Source organism: Podarcis raffonei, chromosome 6 (assembly GCF_027172205.1).
Source record: "Podarcis raffonei isolate rPodRaf1 chromosome 6, rPodRaf1.pri, whole genome shotgun sequence".
Taxonomy (NCBI): domain Eukaryota; kingdom Metazoa; phylum Chordata; class Lepidosauria; order Squamata; family Lacertidae; genus Podarcis; species Podarcis raffonei.
The window spans coordinates 86,069,421-86,093,457 of NC_070607.1; the positions used below are offsets into that span (position 1 = coordinate 86,069,421).

A 24,037-nucleotide genomic window follows, 5' to 3' on the forward strand; every position below is an offset into this window, starting at 1 on the left:
CAAAAGAGAGAGATGGAGAAAGAGAGAGAAGAAAGAAAGAAAGAAAGAAAGAAAGAGAGAGAGAAGACACAGGGGGTTGGTGCGTTTTCTTACCCTTGGAGAGGAGTCGGAAATATATATATACATTTTAAAAAATAAATAAATATACACGATCATCATCATCCGCAAACAAACCAGCAAAAGAGGGCCGACGCTTGCGCCGCGCTTAAGCACCCTCTGATGCGTGTTTTTAAGGAAAAAAGACAAGGCACACGACAATAATAATAATAATAAAAAAGGAAAACCGTTTTTTTAAAAACGACATAAACCAGAGAAAGCCCTTGCGCGCCTCCTCACACCCCGCACGAAGGAGCAGCAGGAGCGAAAGCCACTTACCGGCCATTTTGAAATGGTCCTGGGCGAGGAGGAGGGAGGAGAGCGGCGGAGGAGGGAGAGGAGGGACCGGGCCGAGGAGGAGGAGGAGCAGCAGCGGCGGCCCGACGCCCCGCCGCCTCAGAGCTCCCGCCTGACCCGCCACTGAACCAGCGCGGCGCCCCGGGCCCACCTCAGCCCCAGGCCCCAAGCCCCGCCGCCAGCCCCACACAGCGGCTCCCCCGCCAGCGCCCCTTTCGCCCCGGGGGGCAGAACAGCGAGAGAGGCGGTGTGGGGAGGCGTGACAGCCCAGGCCCCCTTCTCCTCCTCCGCCTCCTCCTCCCCAGTGTCGCCGAAAGGGGTGGGGAGACTGGGTCAGGTGATTGTCAATGGGCCGTCCAAGATGGCGCCCGGTTTGTGGAGCCTGAGGAGGAGGAAGAGGAGGGTTGTTTTTTTTACCTGTGACTTGGAGCTGAGGGAGGAGGAGGTTCGGAGTTGATTTTTTTTTTATTTTGGGGTCATATCCTCCCACGCCTTCGTTTTATTCCTGGGAGACTTTCGCCTGAAGGGTAGACTTGAGAAGGAGGAGGAGGCGGCGGCGTTTTTTATTTTAATTCCCCGATGTGCGCCTTTTTCCGAGGAGGGGCTACCGGGGCTGTGCCTGTTGCGCTCCCGACGAGAGAGCCGTCTATCCTTCCCCAGCCATGGCTCTGAGGGAGCTCAAAGTTTGCCTGCTGGGGGTAAGTAACAGGGGAGGGAAGTTGGGGCTGGAGAGGTGGCGAGTGTCTCCCTTAACACACACACACACACACATATCCCCCATAGAAAGAGGGTTTGGAAATTTGGCCTTTTCTTCTTTCCATCAGCTACCACTTTCCACAAAGGGACTTTCAAATGCGGCTTTCCTACACGCCTGAACATATATAGTTACCAGGGCGTTGGGGTGGTGTCGGGGGAGATGGGGGGTCTACCATCCCATTCCTGTCTACTCGGAAGTAAGTCCAAATGTGATACAACGAGGTTCACCACCACCTTGGGATTGTGGCCTTGAATTGGTTGGAACTCGGTTGCAGCTATTCCTGTTTTGTTTTGCTGCGATACCGCTTTTGTAGTTTCTGAGCCCAGGTATAAGCCCCACGTCCTTCAATAGGACTTACTTCAAAGTAGATGTACACATTTTATGTGTGTGTGTGTTGTTTTTCCTGCCAACGAGAAGTATTTTGCTCGTAGTTATGAAAACTGTTGCTCCTTTATCCTCCTCGCTGGATGGTCTTCCTGCCTACCCCTTGTTAAAAATCAAGAAACTTCTTGGGTTTGTTTGTTTTTTGCACAACTTGAGTTTCAAAACATAAGGACAGGAATCCTATAAACAAACAGAAGAAGCCTCTATTGACATCTAAGGATAAACAACATCCTTTCCTGTAAAACTGAGAGGAGGTATTTAACCCTATAGATAGATGCTTACCTGAGAGAAAGGTTTATTTCTGAGTAGGTGTGCTCTGTAAAATACTTTCTCTCTTAGTAGGAGAAAGAATAGAAACCAAAGTTTCAGAGACTTTTCTCTTTTCGCAATACTTTTTTGCAGCATTGAATCAATCGTGGAGTGTGTTTTTCCCTTCTTCCTGACTTTTTCCCCCCCAGAAGTAGGCTTTGTTCTGTGTATATGATTGAGAAAAGAGGCTTGATAAGATAACATTGACATCTGCTATTTTTCCCCCTTCAATCCATTCTGTGGTTGGTAGTATATGTCAAACTAGTGTTAAAATTTAAGAATGTTGGAAAAGGTACATTCTTCATATATTTTCTGACAGTAGCATTCACAAGCTCCAGAATCTTTGACTACTTTAAAATTACTAAGTAGCTTGAATGTTTTAGACTTGTTATTGGATTTTTATGGCACAGGCTGTCCACAAGACTTAAACCACTTCCTCTCAAAATTTGCCATTTGTCACAATGAAACCATATAAGCATATGCTTAAGGTCCATACATGGCTGTGATGCTTTAAACTATGGAGTTTTGCCTATTGATTGCTTTGTCCTTACTTATACAGTACTGAAGAAGAAACAGATCAAGCTATCTAGTCTGTTCATAGCTGCTTAGTATTCTTCCAGGTGTGTTACTGGAACTATGTATAGCCTTTCATTAAATAGGGTGGGGCTGTATGAGTAAGAGGCATTGCAGAAACTCTCCAACTAGTTTAGCACCTTTGAGTTTAAGTTGCTTGCTATACACATCATAGAGTAGAGAATGAGAGCTTTTCTTAAACATGCAAATGCAAATGTTTCCACAGTGATGCAGATTCACTGAAAGCATGGAAGCATCTAATCTGGGTTATTATCTAATGCTGGGTTTTTAATATGATCATAGAATCAGAGTTGTAGAGTTGGAAGGGACCCAAGGGTCATCTAGTCCAACCCCCTGCAATGCAGGAATCTCAGCTAAAGCATCCATGACAGATGGCCATCCAGCCTCTGCTTTAAAGCCTCCAAGGAAGGAGAGTCCACAACCTCTGGTGAGAGACCGTTCCACTGTCGAAGAGGTCTTACTGTCAGAAAGTTTTCCCATATATTCAGTTGAACATCCATGAGTATTGCATCCATGTACAAAATACTGCTTGGATAGAAAAACCCAGCACTGCCATTGGTTGGACTGGAGTAGACAATGACCACCTGGTTATATATTTACAACTCAATACTTGTCACTTAGAAGAAAGTCAGTGGAACTTACTTTGAAGTAGCTCACAGTGTATTGTGTTAAACTTAGGTGCACAATAGTAAACCTAAAATTATGAGGACCAGTTTTCAATAGGTATAGAGTTCTTTATCTCACAAGCAATTTTTCAGTTCAGTCCTAATCCTTGGATCTGTGCTGCTGAAGGGGCTTAGGGTAAGGCAGTGGGAAGAGTGCTAGAGCTGAGGTCTCTATAGGAAGCTACCACTAGCATTCAGAAAGCCTCAAAACAAGGCAAGCACAAAAATTTGAAAATGCATAAATATTTTTTTAAAACAAGGCAAGCGCACAGCTGCTTTGGATCCATAGGATTCAAAGCCTGATGGATCCCACAAGGGGCCTGATTCTCAGCTGCACCAGCCTAGTTACCAAAAAAATAAAGCCAAAACACCTTCCACCTGGACTGGTGCAAGCTGTAGGGTTGCAGATGCGGTTGTAGATCTGCTATTCTACTTTGCTGCAGGCTGGGGTTGACTGAGTTTGCTTTTTTAGGAAGCTTAGGCGTGTTCTTTGTTCATAGTTAAGATACATTTTCCCCTTCTACCCTTCTCCACTAGTAGAAAAGTTTTTGTAAAATAACTGAAATTTTTCCATACTCTGTTTAACTGTATCAGAGGTTGAAAAGCTACTGCCTGTTCAGTCAAGTAAAAAAGGGGGGAATTTTATTAAGCAAAGTTAACATAGGTAAATTCAAGAGGACTAACCTTTCGTTACAACAAACAGAAAAACAGTTGTATGACACTTAAACAGATTTACACTAGCCTGGGGAGGCCAGGCAGCACATTTCAGTTGGCTTGATTTGGACCAGGGATTGCCATTTGCTGATTCATAGACTATCTCAGACTGATGCAGCTGGAAATCAAATGTGAGGAGTTCTTTTGCCCAGAAGTCAGCAATATTTGAAGCTTTCTTTCATTCTCTGGCTATAAATAATAATTTATCTTATGGTTAATTTTCTTTTTCACATTACCTCCCTCATATAGACAGTTAATTGGAGAAGGATCACCGTTCATTTCAATGTGTTGTTCGACTTAGTAGTTGCTTGAGTTGCATAGCTTTTACCCAAACTACACCATCTATCGGGCAGGGAAGTTCTTCACTCCTTTCTGTTTGTGGTACATTTATATTATAGGGAGTGGTTGTGGAACCATTCAGGCACATTACAATCGTATGATAAGTTGGGAGGAAATGTTCTGCCCTGTTCATTCTAGTAAAACTAAGTGTTATAATACCCCATAGTTCAGGAGAGGAAAATAACTTCTAGCTACTACCCTAAAATGTGAGATTGAGTTCTTGATTATTTCCAGTGTGGTGTAGTGGTTAAGAGCGGTAGTCTCGTAATCTGGGCAACCGGGTTCGCTTCCCCGCTCCTCCACATGCAGCTGCTGGGTGACCTTGGGCTAGTCACACTTCTGTGAAGTCTCTCAGCCCCACTCACCTCACAGAGTGTTTGTTGTGGGGGAGGAAGGGAAAGGAGAATGTTAGCCGCTTTGAGACTCCTGAAGGGGAGTGATAAAGCGGGATATCAAATCCAAACTCTTCTTCTATACATGTTTCAATCGTAACAGCTTAGTTTAGTTTTAAACACATCTTTTTGCTTGTTGTAATACTTTTTATTTTATTTTTCACAATATCAACATTGAGGAGAAAGGAAACTACCATTTCATCAAAATTTAGGGTTGTACTGCAATTGCTTCAAAAATCACTTATGTTCTACTGTCAATGCCTAAATGGTCTTTAAATTGTCTGTCTGATTTTACTTTCAGGACACTGGTGTGGGCAAGTCAAGCATTGTATGGCGCTTTGTAGAAGACAGCTTTGATCCCAACATCAATCCAACAATTGGGTGAGAACAAAACTAACAACTTAGGGAGATATAGCACTAAACATAGAATCATAGAATGGAGAGTTGGAAGGGACTTCAAGGATCATCTAGTCCAACCCCCTGCAACGCAGGAATCTTTTGCCCAATGTAGGGCTCGAACCCACAACCCTGAGATTAAGAGTCTTGTGCTCTTCCAACTTGGCTATCCTATCCCAGCTCAGTTCAATGTAGGAACTTTGTGCATAGAAACGTCTCATGTAGGAGTATAAAGTTTGATGCAAATGCTAAAATCCAAGTAAACTGTGCTGCATGGCAGATAAGTGGGAAACTAGAAGTCAGTAATCTGGGACCAGTATTGATCTAACGCTGAACCTTTTTTCACCACAGTTAAGAGATTGAGAGAATGGTTCCAGTACTATTCCTACATGACTTACAGATGTGCCTGAGACCATGGGGAAAATTTAGCGGCAGCCCTGTTAGGAGAAGATTTAAGCATTTGTTTAAGCCACTTTACCTTTTATTAAAAGAGTGCCGTCCACAATTAATTGTATAGATATTTTTCAATAGAATCAGCAGCTCTTTTCTTTTTCTTAGAACAACCCTGTGAGCTTTTTAGTTTGCAGCTGGGAAACGGGGGTGGGGGTGGCATCTGGCAATTCCATTTCCACAAAGGCAGTTGGATCCACATCCATTTCTAAAGCTATCTATTTTGCCTTGTTGGCTAGCAGCCATTAATACTGAGGTGCTGTCTGAGTAAATGTGTCACAGTTTTCATAGATATGCAGAACCTGAATCATGTAGAATTACAACTTTTAGTTTCATTCCTTTTTTTTTTAATGGCCAGTGTATCAAGTAAAAGATTAATTTTCAAAGTGGCTTATAAATAGTAAACAATCCTGAGCAGATCAAGAATGGTGTTCACAGCAGTTTTTCCTCCATCTGATAGCATCAATGAATTCAAAAAGCTCTGCTTTTTATTTGAGACTCCTTTCATTGCACATATCACTCTTTCAGATCAGTGTAAGTGGATTTGTGATGTTGAAAAGTTGGTCCCTCTAAACATGAAACCGACTGTTTGTACAGCTTAGGCTATTGTTCTTGACTCATGTAGGATGACTGCCCACCTTGATCTTGCAAATAAACTATTTTACATTTCATAAAATGAACATTTTGTCTTAGTAGACAAAAGGTGTAGAGGGGCTTTTACAGTTTCAGTGTACAATGTGTAATGCTTGAATTGGGGGGGGGGAGTTAAGAAGACCTTTAAGGAAATCCTCAAGCTTCAATCCCTGACTCTCCCCCCAATTTTAGCCAACTCATGTCTCAATAGCCTTCTAAAAACAGTAACACATAATGTCTGGAGACTAGAGTCTTACCGCAGCCACCATCCTTGTAATTTATCACCAACAGTGAGGTTACGTTTTAAGCATGCAGCTATTCACTTTCTTGTACAGTTTGTGACCTCTTCTTGTTGAAACCAAATTGATTTTGTTTGTCTCAACGATCCAAAAGAGAGTAATCTAGCTTATCTTCTTACACTAGCCCTTCTAAGGTGCAATTGGATTGTTGTTGCCTGCAGCATTTTCCTGTCTAAATAAATGCTTTTTTATCAGTAGATAGAGAAAAGATAAAATGTACAAACTTTATTCCTTCCGTGTCTAAAATAATGGATCTATGTAGCCAGCATGTGAGGGTTGTACCTATCTGGATTCTGTACAATGGAATTAATATGATCCTTAATATTTATGAATGGGGAAGGTTATAAGGTGGTGGTTTTTCTCATACGTTCATGTATTAAATATTTTTCAGAGCATCTTTTATGACAAAGACAGTGCAGTATCAGAATGAGTTGCATAAATTCCTAATATGGGATACAGCAGGGCAAGAACGAGTAAGTAGATAACCCATTACTTTTTATTTGCAAAAAGTTGTGATAAAACATTATAAAGCCTTTATTAATGTGCCATGGATGGCCATAATACATTTTCCTCATTATCCCAACAAGAAGTTGTATATTAAGATAAAGCCTGGAGTCATACATTGTACATTTAAATTTGTCTACTTCTTATGAAATTTTAAATATATGGTTCATTCCAAGGATTAAAAGATTTTGTTTATAATTCAGCATGGGTGGTTTCTCAGATCAAGAAAGTGACATGATAGATTGATTGAGATGCATGCATAGTGTAATATACAGGAAAAGGTGATAGGCAGCAATTATGCCTTTAATACATAGTTAATGATCTGTGTTCCTGTGGTGGAATGATCCTACATTAAACTAATTTGGAAGCCACTTTTCTGACTTGCATAACTATATATTTTTTTAAAATTTCTGTGACTCTGACAAGAGCTTGAAAGTAAGGTAGGGTATATATTTTTGCATACAATGGGATCTCAAATGTTCTGCATTTCAAGCTTTGTCATTTGACACATTATTGGTAGAGCTTTCATTTTCATGGAAGTATTAAAAATCAAGGGCAGTTGTTGGGGACAAGCATAAGCCTCTCACAAACCATTTTGTTGGGCTGGAAGGTAGAGATGGGACATTCTTTCCACCACCCACCACATCCAAATGAAGATCTGCAATACCATGTCCCCACTCCTTAAGCTGTCCTGCTGCCATAAGGCATTCTGTCTTGCTAGTACGTTCTGCCTCTTAAATCCCCCAGCCCCTGACTCCATACCCAGTCAGCTATTAGCTTTCTTAGGAACATAGGAAGCTGCCTTATACTGAGTCAGACTATTGGTTTCTGAGCGTCTCAGAATCCGAACAATTCAGAACCCAAGCATCGATAACCCAGAAGTAATTGTTTCCGTGTTCAAACGCACCTCTGAATTCAAATGGCTTCCGAGGTGTTTTCATTTTTTCCCATTGACTTCGCAGCCAGCTCATTGATCCTCAGTTTTTGAACATTTCAGTAGTCAAAAAGTGAAACAGTCTTCCGGAATGGATTATGTTCGTAAACCAAGGTTCCACTGTACCTGAAACAAAATGTGTACTTGCTCAGATATTGGGTGACTTCCTTTGAATGGCTTTTCTTTTCTTTTTTTTCGGCTTTTGAGGAATCAAACCTTTGGCCAATAGCTGCTTGGCAGAGGATTTTCATTTAATACTGAAACTCTTCGGTTTTGTTTTTATTCTCTTTAAGCAGTACAAGAACACAGGCTTTGTACTCTTTATTTTATATCAAACCAGCTACATGTCACTGTTAAATAATTGTCTTGGATTGTGCAGTACTTTCAAGAGAGGAAAAAGCAGGATCCTCTTTTCTATTTTTACTCATGGAGTAAAACTTGCAGCTTTTGCAATGGAAATAACATGATCCTTTGTCAGTGCTCTGACTCAGCACTGCAGTCTTCTCCCTTTACCCTACAGCATGGTATAACAAAGAAGAAAACGTTATAGGGCTTATTGGGGTGGTGACAGGGCACAACCTTTGCCTACTACTCCAGCTGGTGATCAAAGCGTTGGCCAGCATGAATCCAATTCCAAGAGAGAACAAGGAAACAATTGTCTCACAATTAATCCACATTAATATCCAGTTCTCTGTTTCCTGAAAGGCCATCCTTGGTACTGGCTTCACATTAAAACCACCTCTATGAAGTACACGGGATCCAGCGTGGTGTAGTGGTTAAGAGTGGTGGACTCGTAATCTGGTGAACTGGGTGCGCTTCCCTGCTCCTCCACATGCAGCTGCTGGGTGACCTTGGGCTAATCACACTTCTCTGAAGTCTCTCAGCCTCATTCACCTCACAGAGTGTTTGTTGTGGGAGAGGAAGGGAAAGGAGCTTGTGAGCCAATTTGAGACTCCTTAGGGTAGTGATAAAGCAGGATATCAAATCCAAACTCTTCTTCTCTTCTTCTTCTTTGCTGTAGATTTTGAGTTTATTCCTTCATCGGCTTTCCTGTCCATTTCTTGCTAGTCTGTCATGGATAAAGCCTTGCCTTCACTGAGCTTCTAATTATTTTTCAGAATAATTGCCGGCTTCATTTTCTACCCTGTGTAATCCCTTTCGAACAAGAGCATTCTCTCTTTCTCTAAGTAAAAGGTGCATCTCAAAATTGCTTACCTGTATGCCTTTCTGTCTTTCTGTGTGGTCTTCTGTCATGCTCTAAAACACCTGTGCCTAGTATTCCAGGACTCCTCTTCTTAAAATAGTTTAGCTACTGGGATGTGAAACAGTTGCTTGCTGTTGTCGTAAGTAGCTTGGTGTTTCCATCGACTGCTTTTATTAGTCACCATGCTTGCAGTAAGTCTGAAACATGAATTTAGTTACGAAATCTTTTCTCTTTCTTCCTGTTAATTGAGCATCAGTTTAAATAATGCATTCTAGAGCTTGTTCTCCTAGAGTTTAGATTTACCAGAACACAAAGGGAAGTGCAAATTAATATCTTCCATGTTCTAGTTAATGTGATATGCAGTTTCCCTAACTGTACTAGCGAAATGCCCATTATTGTGATGGACAGTATGTGTGTGGAGGGGAGGGCTTACATTAGGAACGAAGAGCAGACTTTTACTGCATCTCTGTCGCCACATTCAGCACTCTGTTTTTAACCCTTGGAGTAGGTGGCTTATGAAAGCTCATGCTGAAATATGCAATATGTTTGATGATGAATGTTATAGCCAGGTCCAAATGCCTGCCCCTGGTCCTCAGTATAAGAGTGCTATCCTGTGTCCAACTAGGATGAGTCATTGAGCCCTGACACAATATCTTGTACTCCTATTTTATGCTGTCCCTGTATAGGTGCTCTGTGCACTTGCTGAGTCAGAATACATATGGCTTACCAAACAGCGTGGACGCTTGTTATGTGAGCTTTCATAACCAGGAAAACTTAGGTTTGCTTCATGAGTTTCACGAAGAACACCTTTACTTGCAAATGCCAGTGCTGTCGTAAACTATTTTTTAAGGTTTCAAAATGGTGTTTGAAGTTCACACATCACATATGCACAGTGTCTGTGTACACTGTTAAAGGCTGACAAATAGTAAGAAAGCAACTGTTCATACAGCTGTAGTGAAGATACCAGTTGCTTCATGGCTCTACTCCTTTACTGAGAGCAGTTTCACAGATTGATTAAAAAAAACCCACAGCTCTATGCACTCCATGTCGTGGATCATGCTGCAGAGATGGCATTTCAGTATTCAGGATGGAGTATACAAAAATATGGCAGTGGGGGAGTGTAAGCATGGCTCAAAGGTGTGCTCTTGGATACGTCCAAGTTCAAATTCAAATAAATAAATAAATGGTAAGAACATTTGCAAAATGACAAGTGAGAGCTTGAAAAATAATCACATGATCTGAAACATGGACGGGGAAAGCTTCTTTGTTTAAATGGTATCCAGCCTTTGTTCCTGGGCTCTTAACCTTAAAGTAAATGGTTCTGCTTACTACCATTGTATAGTTTAACTTCACTATCGCAGATAGTATAAAGTATTCATGTTTTGCTTTCTAAGGCATCGTTGGATATGACACAAGGCAGAGATCTACTCCTTGCCACCCCTCTCTCTACGCACCTTCCTCAGTATACAAACGCTGGCTGAGGTGTCTGTTATGGCTCAGAGTTATGTGGCATAGCGAGTAGAGCACAGTTGGGCAATTTCATTGCCCCAAAGGCCCACACATGGCTGTGGCACTGGTGGTGGACAGGACCCTTCTATTTCTTGCTCTCTCTCTCACTCACACACACACACATACATATACTTCCTACCTTACCCAATATGCCGGGTGGCTGAAAAATCACTAACCTCATGCTGCTAAGCAATTTTTTGCTGCCACGTGCAGGCTGTGGGTTGACCACCTGTTGTGTTCCACTAGGGCTAGAGAGATCTGAGTTTGAATAACCACTTGGCTTTGAATCCTGCTGAATCACCATGAGCCAGTCCCTTTCTCTCTCTGCCTACCCTGGGTTGTTGTGAAGATACAATAGGAGGGGGAGTCATGCACACTATACTGAGCTTGACGGAAGGGTAAAATAAAAATGTGACAATAAGTACGATTCATTCATTATGAGGCATTCATGTCCTTTGTCCCAGACCTAAGTTATTTTTTACTGTATGACCTTTAATATGACCCAGAAGCCTTTTTTGCATATTTCTTCTCTTTGCAGTTCCGTGCTCTAGCACCGATGTACTACCGAGGTTCTGCAGCAGCTATTATAGTTTATGACATCACAAAAGAGGTAACCAAAATATTTTTTTGCAAAAAAAAGTTATCTATTGGCAATAGTTAACATGCTTGCTAATTCCATCACTTTGATCATAGGAAACATTTTCAACATTAAAGAACTGGGTGAAAGAACTTCGACAGCATGGACCTCCCAATATTGTTGTTGCTATTGCTGGAAATAAATGTGATCTTAACGATGTAAGGTAAATTAACCCTCATCCTATCTCGCCACCTGCTATTGTGGTCATTCTTTGTAGTTAGAAATTTTCAGAAATATTTTGAGACTCCTGGGTTTTATAAATTGCTGACTATTGAACCAGGTACATTCTCAAGATTATTAAAGTCTAGCAGGGAAGGAAACTGGCTCACAACATGAATTTTACTCTTGCCGCCTGTGGCTCAGAGATAGAAGTCCTGGAGGGGGTGCTGTATGGGCTGCATCTAGAATGAACAAGCTAGGGTGGCAGGAGTCAGGCACCATATTAAGATCTCTTGGGAGAGGGAGGCTGCAGAACAAAGCTGCTTGAGACAATAGCTCTGGACAGATTTAACTGGGTAAGGGAAGACAGACAAGTTGCTGATGGAATAGGGTTGCCTTTGAATATCTACAACAATGTAAAGCTTATGTTAGAGAACTTGGCTGTGAGCCCCAGTGCGATCGTGGGTGGTTGCAATGTCTCTAACCATTCTGTCTTCCCTCTGAATTAACTCCTCTAATGGTTTGGTAATGTTGGAAACAAAGTTTACCGTATTTTTCGCCCTATAAGACGCACTTTTCCCCCTCCAAAAATGAAGGGGAAATGTGTGTGCGTCCTATGGGGTGAATGCAGGCTTTTGCTGAAGCCTGGAGAGCGAGGGGGGGTCGGTGCACACCGACCCCTCTCGCTCTCCAGGCTTCAGGAAGCTATCCGCTAGCCGTGGGAGACCCAGCTCTCCCAGGGCTAGCGGAGACCTTGCCGGCACCCAGAAGCTTGGGGCGCGCTGAGCTCCGCATGCCCCAAGCTTCGGGATTAGCGCAGTGCTCCACTAGCCCTGGGAGAGCCGCGCGACGTCACGGGGCTCTCCCACGGCTAGCGGAGACCTTGCCGGCACCCAGAAGCTTGGGGCGCGCTGAGCTCCGCACGCCCCAAGCTTCGGGATTAGCGCAGCGGTCTGCTAGCCGTGGGAGAGCCGCGCGACGTCACGGGGCTCTCCCACAGCTAGCGGAGACCTTGCCGGCACCCAGAAGCTTGGGGCGCGCTGAGCTCCGCACGCCCCAAGCTTCGGGATTAGCGCAGCGGTCCGCTAGCCGTGGGAGAGCCGCGCGACGTCACGGGGCTCTCCCACAGCTAGCGGAGACCTTGCCGGCACCCAGAAGCTTGGGTCGCGCTGAGCTCCGCACGCCCCAAGCTTCGGGATTAGCGCAGCGGTCCGCTAGCCGTGGGAGAGCCGCGCGACGTCGTGGGGCTCTCCCACGGCTAGCGGAGACCTTGCCGGCACCCAGAAGCTTGGGGCGCGCTGAGCTCCGCACGCCCCAAGCTTCGGGATTAGCGCAGTGCTCCACTAGCCCTGGGAGAGCCGCGGGGCTCTCCCATGGCTAGCGGAGACATTGCCGGCACCCAGAAGCTTGGAGCGCGCTGAGCTCTGCACGCCCCAAGCTTTGGGATTAGCGCAGCGGTCCGCTAGCCCTGGGAGAGCCGCGCGACGTCGTGGGGCTCTCCCACGGCTAGCGGAGACCTTGCTGGCACCCAGAAGCTTGGGGCGCGCTGAGCTCCGCACACCCCAAGCTTCGGGATTAGCGCAGTGCTCCGCTAGCCCTGGGAGAGCTGCGCGGCTCTCCCACGGCTATCGGAGACCTTGCCGGCAGTCAGAAGCTTGGGGCGCGCTGAGCTCCGCACACCCCAAGCTTCGGGTTTAGCACAGCGCACCTGGGGGGGAAATAAAAAAAAATTTCCTTTATTTCCCCCCCCCCCAAAAAAAACTTGGTGCGTCCTATGGGCCAGTGCGTCCTATGGGGCGAAAAATACGATATGCTCCAGGTGCGAAATTTGAGGGGAAAGTGTTAATGGAGGCTGTGTCTCAACACTGTGCTCACACCTGGACTTAAGTTATATTGGAATTTTACTTTTTTCATAAATTAATACTCTGCTTGATTGTAAGGGGGAGGGGACCTCAAAGTGATTTACAAAAATAGAGAACAATCAATTCAAGAAGATTACAATACTTTAAAACATGCGAAAAGTTAAAATACTAAAATCTTTGGTTTTATTAGCATGTTTCCCAAGTACATAGCCTTATGCATGGTTTAGATTAGTTGTTGACGTAGATTTTAAAGCTGCATTGAATTGCACCTACTTTTTCCTTTCTAAAAACTGTATGGCTTGTTTATACTATTCTCTCTCTTCTCCTTAGGGAAGTCATGGAAAAAGATGCTAAAGACTATGCAGATTCCATCCACGCAATATTTGTAGAGACCAGTGCAAAAAATGCAATAAACATAAATGAACTGTTCATAGAAATTAGTAAGTATCAACGCATTGGGATTTCTCTAGCCAATCTCCAATTAACAAAAAGAAACCTGACAATTATTTTGGCTTGAAGTTCTGTTTCTACCAGTTGTACGTGATGTCACGTATGTCACCATTTGATAGGGACTGAAAGTGCAACATGATCTGCTTTGGGTCATTCATGTCAGAGCTTCTGTATGCTTGTGTGTTAACCCTCTACATCCTTCTGTTGTGCTTGATGGATCAATAGCAAGAAGTACACTGATCCCGAGAAAAGTTTGTTCATTTGAAATCACCAAGAGGAGAAAGGCCTGGAAATTCATAGAGAAATACTTTGTTAACAGTTAATGCCATGTGCAGTTTTTCATACAATCCTGCAAGATACAGATCAGGTTAGATTCCACATTGTCATGGACAGAGACTACAGTAAGTGAAGGCTTAATTTAGTTATTGTGGTTAATATATTTGGATAGGCCACTTGTGGTTATAAATTCAACAAGACAATTTTGCAATTAATGTGCTGCCACTCGGTTTAATTGAATAACCCTGTGTTTAAGTGATGATTGTGTGATAAACATTTCTATACCACCCTCTCAATACTATTTATAATTTAATAGAATTAAGATGATTGGGCTTTTCAGTGTTTGATTGTGCATCTGCAAACCATGCCACATTTAAATCCTCTATATGAAAGGTGATTTTTTTTTTCTTCCAAGCAAAAAGTGTGCTCCGTAACCATTCAGTGATTGTGCGGCTTAAAAGATGAATTTCAAACAGCTGAAATAATAACTGCAGAGTTATCTATTGGTATTCTTTACTTAGCTCAGAAAATGTACAAACTTAGTTTGGCATCCAGTGCTATTCAACCACTGGCACAATGGAAATCTCCTTGAGCAATAGAACATCTGGTTTCTCTTCTCCCCTCCATTCAGTGATTCTGATTACAGTGACTAGATGCTTATCCTAAGCCAAAAAAGCACAATTTTTCTACCAGTATAAACTGTATCTTTCTTAAGAAACAAATTTCAGAACTGCTTGCAAATGGTTTTCACTAATAACTTTTTAGCATTGTCACCAACCAAATTTCTTTCAAGTGGTTATAGCCTGTCAGTCTTATAGTTAGTGATGAGTTACGCCTACTCATAAGGCTAAACTACAGGGAACTCTGGGGAATGTGGAAAGGTGTTTCAGAGTCTCTTATAACAGTGGTTTTTTGCTCTCTGTAGGTCGTAGAATTCCATCAACAGATACCAACCCCCCATCTAGCGGTAAGGGCTTCAAACTTAGAAGACAGCCTTCAGTGACAAAACGCAGCTGTTGTTGACTGATACGATCATATACCAGACTAGCTTTTATAAAGTATTTGGCCTTGGAAGTTATGGGTTTACTTTGGGTATATCGTACTCGTATTGGATTCCTATCTGCCTGGTGTTCATAGACCCTGAAATGGGCCAGTTCTGGCGTGCTTTTACGGACTGAGGAGACCGCAGTCATCCTGCTGTTGGACTGCTTCCTTGCATACAACGTCTGGATTATCTCTTGTACTCAAAGGGAATTCATCTTCAGTTTCTTCTTTAGCCTCATGAGAAAGGAACTCCAAAATACAGATTGTAAGACTTAATATTTCATAGTTTTTATAAACAAAACTTTGCTATGTTTTTTCGTGAGGGAGGGAAGGGACACTAGCACTTTGTGGGAGTGGGCAAGCCCTGTGGATAGAAATGTTAGCTCTGATCTCAATGCAGTTCTACACTCCACGTCATTGTTGCTATAATAAGCCTTACTGTTTTCATGGTTGCTTCTCCAAAGTACAGAATGAGCAGCTGATTTAATAGTCAGCTGCAAAAATAATGAAGCTGATAAAAAGACCAAATCCAGTCACCAACCTTACTTGCACTTTTATTATTTACTGATGATATTGAAGATGTGTTCAGAAAGGGGAGGGGCGGGGGGAGCTTAGACAATCTTGCCATTTTATGCTTAATTACTATAGAAGAAAATAGATAGAAACCTTTTTTTAGTAGGCTTCTCATTAAAAACCCTAGATGAAATTGACCAAAATGAACTTGAGTACAACTGGCAGGCATCAGTTGCTGTCAGTCATTTTAGAACAAGCATGTTGAATAGGGGGCACTCCCAATCGCTTAGCATGAGCAAGTTTTTATACTCTCTTATTTATGAGACCAATGCCTAAAGTATTATAAATTATGTTAGTGCCATGGATGACCTCTTTTCCTTTCAGTCCCTCACCTGCGGGTGGGGGGGGGGGGGACACAAGTCCACAGGTCAGAATTGCTGTGGGCTCCAGCCTGTACACAGATAGCCTTGCCTTATCAGGCATCCTCGTGTTACTAGTACTGGAAAACACTCTTCTCTCTGTCCAGTAGAGGTTGCTGTGCGTATAGTTTGAGGTTTGCTTACAGAACAAATCACTTCTGCATGATAAAAACAGAAACAGGGATCCAAAGCCAAGTTGTGTAGGGCAGTGTAGATCGTTGCCTCCTTCCTCTTGGGCCTATCCTGAAGATTTAACTCTTTTTAAATCTTGTTTTTAAGCAGATTATCTTTTGGCTTTGTATTGTGTTTCCATTTTATATTAAACTATAAATTAATCTTGCCCTATTATACTATTTCTCATTATTTATTTTTGTTGCAGCCTGCCAGTGCAAAGGTGTGTGTGTTCTCCCCCTTGAGAATATAACCACTTTAATAAACTCATGATGTGTAAAATAGGCCATAAGGCTTTGATTTTTGATGCTCCTAGAGGCATCTATGGTGGCTTGTTCCCAAACTCTAGCTTGGCATTTTACCATCTTAAGTGTTTTCAGCTGAGAAGGAAATTTCAAAGGATACATAGGAAATGAAACAGCTTGCACTTCAAAATACTAGACCATATTATTAAGACCAATTCTTAACACAACGAAACTACTATAGTTAACTTGTGTGAGTGGAATTATTCTGTCCGAATAAGCAAGCTAACTTTAAGGTTTAGAGTGTAAGTGAAACTTCTCTGTAGCGTTCAAAGTTCTAAGGTTATATTGCATTGTGTAAACATCACTGCACAGGGCTATCAAGTACTAATTTGCATGTTAAAGGTCTTGTTTGCAACGAATCCAGCTTGAAGCATGAAATTTATTCCAATGAAATGTGCATATATGTTAACACTGAAACTTGCAGCACGCTCCATACCTCAACTAGCTTGCAGCGTCTGTCTTCTCTTCGTTTTAATTTCAAGAATCAGCTGACTCTGCTTTGTAATCTGGTGTGAAGAGTTCTGAGCTGGCGGAAGGCATCTAGGGTTGGTCAAATATAGCTTGGAGCAGATTGATATCACAAGTTGATTCAGGGTTTCTTACTGGCACTGTACCCTTGATTATTCAAGGTTCTGGCAAAGGTAATCCTGCCAGCCAATTCAGTAGCACAAACTAGACTGAATGGAAGTGTGTCAAGGATGTAATGGTAACTTTTCTACATAGCATTTTCAAGGCAGCTTAGCTAGTGTAGTCCAGTGAAGTGAGAACCTTATGGCTCCATTTCAAAGAGCTGTATTGGACTTCAGCGGGGGCCTCAGAGTTCCCTCTTCTGATAGCATCTTACAGTGCATTCATTAGAAACTACCTTTGAAATTCTGATACCTCATTCAGTACAGTGCAATGAGCTTCTGTTGGGAAGGGGAGAATGAGAATCTCTGGTACAGGCATGCAGGTCCTTGTTAGTACTTAATAGTCCCCAGTTAGTGTGCTTAATTTTTTTTATAACAGGTTATGAAATTACAGTTCATTAGCAGGTTGCCTCTGTAGCTACCTTAGGACAAACCATTCCATCCCAGCGTGGTAGCGCATAAATCTAGGATAGGTGTGCCACTGCAGAGTTGTAAAAATGCTGGTCTAGACTGGTGGCTGTTAAAGCTTTATATTTTTGTTCATATGGCCTTTTTCCAATTGGAGGGGGGTTCCTTTGCTGTGCTGAAGTACTTTTCTGTACTTGACTGCTTAGTCAAAGTAAGTTTTGTGCAAAGAATGAAAAGCAGTAGGCTGTTGTGTCCCCCCCCCCCCGCCCCTGATATTACAGTCATAGCAGCCTAATTTATCTCTGCATGCACAGTGATAGCATCTTGTCACTGCCCTCCAGTGTGGCTTTCACAGTTCACTGGTGTCATTGTGATGCCAAATAGCTCCCTTCTTTCAATTATGCATAACTAGTTTTTTTGTTTCACCTACTGTGCAAAGAAGAATATCTTTACATACATCCAGTAGCATCTTTTTAAAGTTGTTACTATATCCTTGTCTTCTGTTACCACATGGTTATGCAATGTGACACTTCAACTCACAAGCTGTTGGTCTTGGCAGTGTTTCAAAGCATCTCCCTATCCAAGTTATCAGGTACGTTGCCAGTGTGTTAACCTGCCTTAGAGTTCACTGGACTTGTTTAATCAAATATTTGCATTAAAATCATTTAAATATTAATCCTAATAGATTTCTGAGCAAAAGGGCTTGTCTGCAATGCATCACTGCTGTCTTCTTATCTCAAATTGTGCAGATCAATAGATATTTGAGCTTCAGCGTCTGCTCCGTAAACATCTGGGGGTCTTTTTAGCCTCTCGGCTATTGTGCTTAAATCTGTCTCTGGTTTAAAACAGTTCAAATTATACCACTTCATTTAGCTGTTGGAATGAAATATGTGGCAACAAAAATCTTGCATTAATTCTGTGTCATAGTAGTTACCCTCTGCAAGATGTGTGGGTTATCTTTGTGTTGTCCTTGCGTGCCTTATGGTCTCTCATTCACTGCATGCCACAGCATACCTGTATTGTGAAAGAAATTGCAAGAGCTTAAACAAAAAAGGCATCTGGTACTGGAAGGGTGACATTCTTGGACTTAACACCCATCCCATAGGACAATCCATTACCCCAGCAGGATTTGACACCTGGCCAAAGTGAAAAATAAGGTGTAAATTAGATGTGGGAGATTGGGAATGTGAGCATGCAGATCAATGTGAAACCAAAAGTTACACAGCTGGTTTTATTCTACTAAACACCGAGCTGAAGACAACTATTTGGAAAGAGGTCAGGAATTTGTGTTCTGTCCAAGACTAATGTGGTGAGCTTCAAAAATACTCCTACAGAGTGAAGACCATTTTAACAGAGCAGTCCTATGTACGTATGCCTTCTCAAGAGCAAGCCCCATTGAGTTCAATGGGACTTATATAAGTGTTGCAGGACTGCAGCCTTAAGTGTGCATGCAAAGCCTCTGGGGTTTCTGCAAGTGAACAGAGTAATGGTCCCTAGCAGTAGGCAGAATATTTCCACCTTCGTGCAAAATGACCCTTTAGATTAGAAATTGCAGCAAAAGTGGAACTTGTAAATGCATCTTGGGAGCTTATTGCTTAATAGAATATCTAAAACATTCCAGGCACTGTACTTGAAAAAGCTATGTTGCCTAACATGGGTTGAAAAACGAGAAGGGAGGGGAGAAGGGAAATACTGAGCTTGTTGCAAATTATAGTCCAAATGCTAATATCATCATCATTATTTTGCTGGAATTTTTTGTTTGTTTGGTGGTGGAGTTTGTAAGCACAACCGCGGGGACTTATGGAAGGATGCCTCTTAAGTCATGTGAGTCATCTGTCTGTTGTGATTCAGATTAGTGATTGGTCTTTAAGGTGTTTATGCATTCCGTCCCAACTGCTGGGTTAATTCAATTTTTTAAAAAAAACACACCCACATAGATTCTTGTTTTGCTGTTGTTGTTTTTAATCCTTATCCGCAGGGTTGATCCAACTTTGTGCAGAGCTAACAGCCACATAAGGGACGCGGGTGGCGCTGTGGTCTAAACCACAGACCCTAGGGCTTGCCAATCAGAAGGTCGGCGGTTTGAATCCCCACAACGGGGTGAGCTCCCATTGCTCGGTCCCAGCTCCTGCCCATCTAGCAGTTTGAAAGCACGTCAAAGTGCAAGTAGATAAATAGGTACCACTCCAGCGGGAAGGTAAACGGCGTTTCCGTGCACTGCTCTGGTTCACCAGAAGCGGCCTAGTCATGCTGGCCGCATGACCCGGAAGCTGTCTGCGGACATACGCCGGCTCCCTCGACCTGTAGAGCAAGATGAGCGCCACAACCCCAGAGTCGTCCGCAATTGGACCTAACGGTCAGAGGTACCTTTACCTTTAACAGCCACATGCATGATCAAGGAGCTATTCTATTAGTCCTTTGACAAATCCAAAGCTATGTACTTAAAGATACCATTTTCTCCCTTGCAGCTGTAGTGGCAACACAAGATACATAAAGAGCTGCCTTAGACTGAGGCAAACTTTTAGCCTATCTTAGCCCAGTGTTAGCTATTCTAATGCTCAAAGCCTTGAGCCTCTTTCTTAGCCCTGCTGCCCATGAGTCAGAGGTTAAACCTGAGGCTTTCTGAAGTACTCCACTATTAATGTATGGTCTTTTTTCCTATAAAACGTTGGCCCCAGCTGGTCCCAGGGAGAGCATAAGGTTTGAACCTGTAAACACAAACCAAGCACAACTACTAGATGTAAGACACTGTCAAAGAACAGGGTGTAAGTATAAAATAAAAAAATGTCTTTGCCTAACATGGCTGCTATGTCATTTCTTTAATTCCCATGGTACCACTGTTTTATCAGCATTAAGGTAATGCAGTTGTGGGAAGGACAGAGATGCTGGAATAGTAGAAGCTTAATTCCTTTATATAGATAGAGAGACCAAATGTTTTGCATTCATAAGCCAGTTCCCATCAGGCTTCTTGACCTCTTTAATATGATGATGTTTGAAAAGTGCATGTCTCAGATGCTTTGAAAGCTGTCTTCCAAAGGCTTTTCATGATGATGATTCATTTTATTATGTTAAATGTGATATTGACCAGGTCCAAAGGCAGAGGAGGGGAGCTTGGCCGTTACCCATCCTCAAGGCATGGATGGGCTTTAAGGGCCAGTGCAAACATGCCCTACCACAGCTTGGAATAAAGCTTCATAGATATTGCAATGGTGAAAACTGGCATTGTCAATAGGTAAGGGTTTGTTTGGATGGTGTTCCTCCGGTGTATTAAGGAGAGGTGTCTTATTTTTAGCATCTTAGATCAGCAAGTCTTCCTCTAGATGAACTTGAGGGGAATTGCTGATTTACAGCAGGCATGCTGCCATTTGAACTGTACAACCTGCCACTCCCTTGTCTGTAGTTTCACTTTATAAATAGCAGCAAGCCAGGCTAAACAAAATTTAGGAAATATCCCAGCAAATAATATGTCAACTGGCTGGCTTTTATGCGGTCACTTTAAAAAAAAAAATCTCCCTTGTATTGATGTTATTGTGTAATGTCAAGCTCTCCTTGCTTGTGCTTAGAAACTTCCAAAATTTGATCATAATTCATTTTCTTGCTTGGGAGTAGCAAGAACGGTGCACTAAATAAATGCCTGCAATTGATTTTTCTCATGTGAAATCACCAATAGGGCATTCTCATTCTCTTTCTTCCTGGATCCATATATAACTATATTCAATTTTTCATGCTATAGAACCATGCATCCGGAACCAAGCTATTTAAAAGCCTGGCATAAAATACCCTGAAGATAACATAATGATATTGATATTCACATCTCATTCCCACCTGCGTGTTTTCTGACTACATAACAAAAACACTGTTGCATATAGAAATGTAGCTGGGGGGGTGAGGAAAACAAAATCTGCTCTAGTTTGTTGTACAGAATTTGAAGCCTGCACAAAGATTGCAAAACATGCTAGCCATATATGCACGCAAAAGGCTCCAGATAACAAAGTGATCAGGTAAGAAGGAGATGATGCCTTTTTACTGAGGTAGATGGACAAATCGTCAGCTGGTAAAAAGCAGCATCTTATGTTCCTGCTATTCTGCTGGACTATTTCTCCATCTAGCCCAGAAATGAGGAACTAATGGCCATACTGGTAGTTGCAATCCAAAATCATCTGTAGGGCCATATCCCTAATCTTGCCGATTGTTACTTACTGTGATGGCAGCTCTCCAAAATCTCTGGCAGAGGTCCTTCCCAAGGCCTGAGATATTTCCAAAGATCCTTTAGCTAGAAGTTCCAGGGTCTCAAAGTATTCATGTGCTGTATGATAGAATGGTAGAATCCTAGAGTTGGAAGGGATCCCATGGCTCATCTGGTCCAACACCCTTCAAAGCAGGAATATGCACCATACAGGAATCAAACCTGTGGCCTTGGCCTTATTAGCACCACACTCTAACCAACTGAGCTAACCAGCATCAATGAGCTATGGGCCTTCCTTAGTTCGCTTAATGACCACATGCTAGGAAGCCATGGTTGGTTGTAGTTGCCCAAGATATGCACACAGCTGCAAAAGCCCACATGTAAGTTTGGACCTGGCATGCAATGCTTTTCTCAGCTTTGAGAAGGCAATATGCTATAATCACCATATTTTCTGTCGTCTTGGAGGTTCCATGTGTCTCCCAGGACAAACTTTACTGTTTCAAATTCGGATGAAAACTGGCTGTAGCAGGTATAACATTTTAAGGTACTGTAGAATAAATTGGCTCACTTTTTTGTTGTTGTTATAGTAAGGGACAGGACTAAAAGAGTCTTAATACATTGTTACATCTGTCCCAACACAACTTCATAATAAAGGGTGCTTCGAAATGGAAAAGTTTGCAAGTGTCAGGAATGCTGATGGCAATTCAGAGGGGTTCGGTAAGACTTCATATGGATAGCACTATACAAATAGGTTGTTGGACTGCAGGGGAGGTTTGTCCAATAGTAGTATCACTTTTCTGGTACTGTTCTTGCTGTTCTGGTTCAGCACCCTATTGCTCAATAATCAACGCATGAAGCTGCTGTCTGGGCACAGCCTTAGAAATTTGACCTTCTGCCTTGTTAATGGAAGTAGGGAGAAGGCCATCTCTCTACTCGAGAAGCGCTTGTCTTGACAGAAATGTATTTGTAAAATAAAATGGTTGTAATCATGTAGGTAAGAGCTGTTCACAGTGGAACGGACTCGGGAGGTTGTGGACTCCTTCATTGGAGGTTTCTAAGCAAATTTTAACTGAGATTCCTGTGTTGCAGGGGTGATCCTCAGGGTCACTTCCAACTCTAGAATTCTATGATTCTATTATTTAATGTTTAACAGGAGCAGCTGCACTCAAAACCGTGCCTTTCTACAAAATACATTTCCACTTTGAATAAACTTGCATGCCTTAGGACCAAACTAGGCATGGATTTAAATCCATCTTTGCAGCTAATGTGCAGTTTCTTAAAATGCAAATGGCATCAGCTGAGGGCTGGTAATTATAAGGATTGTAGCAGGTATGGAAGGGGAATTTTACCCTTTCCTCCCCTGTTGAGGTTCTGAAGAAAATCTCTGCTCTGAAATTAATATTTGCATTTGGAACAACTGCCCTCTATTTGTTCCAATAGAGGATTCTACCCCACCCCAATGCTACTTGCATTTTTAAAAAACTTGAATATTAAAAGCAAATATGTATTTAAATTCCAGTGAAGTTAGATGCTTTAAACCAGCCTTTATCAACCTTCGGTCCCTAAATGTTGTTTGACTACAACTCCCATCATTCCTAGCCAGTAGTCAGGGATGATGGGAGTTGTAGTTCAAGCACATCTGGGGATCCAAGGTGAAGGATATTCTGTTTTAGACCATTAAACCTGAGATTATATTTATCCAACATTTGGGGAGGCAGTTTGCTAGGAAAGCATAGTTGGTGATATACTGGTACAAAAAAAACCCCCTGCTTTATTTTGACTGACTTACCTTCAGGAAAAACTACGTAGTTGGGGGCAATGTATAAAATGGGGGACAAATCTGGAGGCAGCAACACATCAGTGATATCTCAGGCTTGCAGGAATAATCAAACAAACATCAGTTGTGTCCAGTGTAGTGCTGTAATATGAAGGCACAATGGCATTTTGGGTTGTCTTAATGTGTGGTTCAAATAATCAGGAAGTACCAATCAACTTGGTGTGGCCTCTAATCTCACCTGAAACCTTGATGCTCAGTTCTGGCTATTGTAGATCAGGAAGAAAGTTGTGCAGCTGGAAAGGAATTTGGAGAAGAGCTATGAGCTTTTTCTAGAAAATAAAACAAGCGAAGGGAACTGGGTATACTTGGAGAAGAGACGTTTAAGGAAGTGGGTTAAGGGGATATGTGAGAATTCTCAAAACTGAAAAGACACCAGGAAGAAGAGAAGCAGTTGTTGATCAGTCCGTAGAGGATAGAGAAAGGAGTAATTGTGTTTAAACTTCATTGAAATGCTAAGTATGAGACAGTGCCGTCCTAATATGTACTGCAGTGCATGATACATAGATCCCTTATGTCTTGGGGGTGACTTTTGCTTCACGTTTGCTCAGCTGGAGAGCTGGTAGCAGGACAGAGCAGGAGAAGCAGGCAGGAGTGCACCATAATAATTTATAATAATAATAATTTATTATTTATACCCCACCCATCTGGCTGAGTTTCCCCAGCCA

General features: G+C 42.4%; 2 protein-coding genes across 3 annotated transcripts in view; one reads left to right on the forward strand and one right to left on the reverse strand.

Moving 5' to 3' along the window:
• The window catches only part of LOC128416501 (serine/threonine-protein phosphatase 4 regulatory subunit 1-like), a 37,322-nt gene extending 36,877 nt beyond the window's left edge, over positions 1 to 445 (reverse strand). Inside the window, exon 1 of one of the 2 annotated variants that reach the window (XM_053394352.1) lies at positions 376 to 445. In XM_053394352.1, the coding sequence (XP_053250327.1) occupies positions 376 to 382 (7 nt within the window). In that variant the 5' untranslated portion in view covers positions 383 to 445. The remainder of the gene's footprint in view (positions 1 to 375) is intronic. The other variant, XM_053394353.1, reaches the window with a different exon arrangement.
• Positions 446 to 705: 260 nt separating this feature from the next.
• RAB22A (RAB22A, member RAS oncogene family) lies at positions 706 to 16,176 on the forward strand. Its single transcript, XM_053394358.1, has 7 exons — positions 706 to 1,091; positions 4,849 to 4,928; positions 6,717 to 6,798; positions 11,015 to 11,086; positions 11,170 to 11,276; positions 13,465 to 13,574; positions 14,786 to 16,176. The coding sequence occupies exons 1-7, from the start codon at positions 1,056 to 1,058 to the stop codon at positions 14,881 to 14,883; spliced, it is 585 nt and encodes a 194-aa protein (XP_053250333.1). The 5' UTR covers positions 706 to 1,055; the 3' UTR covers positions 14,884 to 16,176.
• Positions 16,177 to 24,037: the final 7,861 nt, after the last annotated feature.

Bases quoted from the DNA above. Each gene is read 5' to 3' on its own strand.
- RAB22A (XM_053394358.1), top strand. From the start codon at position 1,056: ATGGCTCTGAGGGAGCTCAAAGTTTGCCTGCTGGGG. The intron at 1,092-4,848 runs GTAAGTAACAGG...TTTTACTTTCAG, and splicing joins TCAAAGTTTGCCTGCTGGGG to GACACTGGTGTGGGCAAGTC. The intron at 6,799-11,014 runs GTAAGTAGATAA...TTCTCTTTGCAG, and splicing joins ATACAGCAGGGCAAGAACGA to TTCCGTGCTCTAGCACCGAT.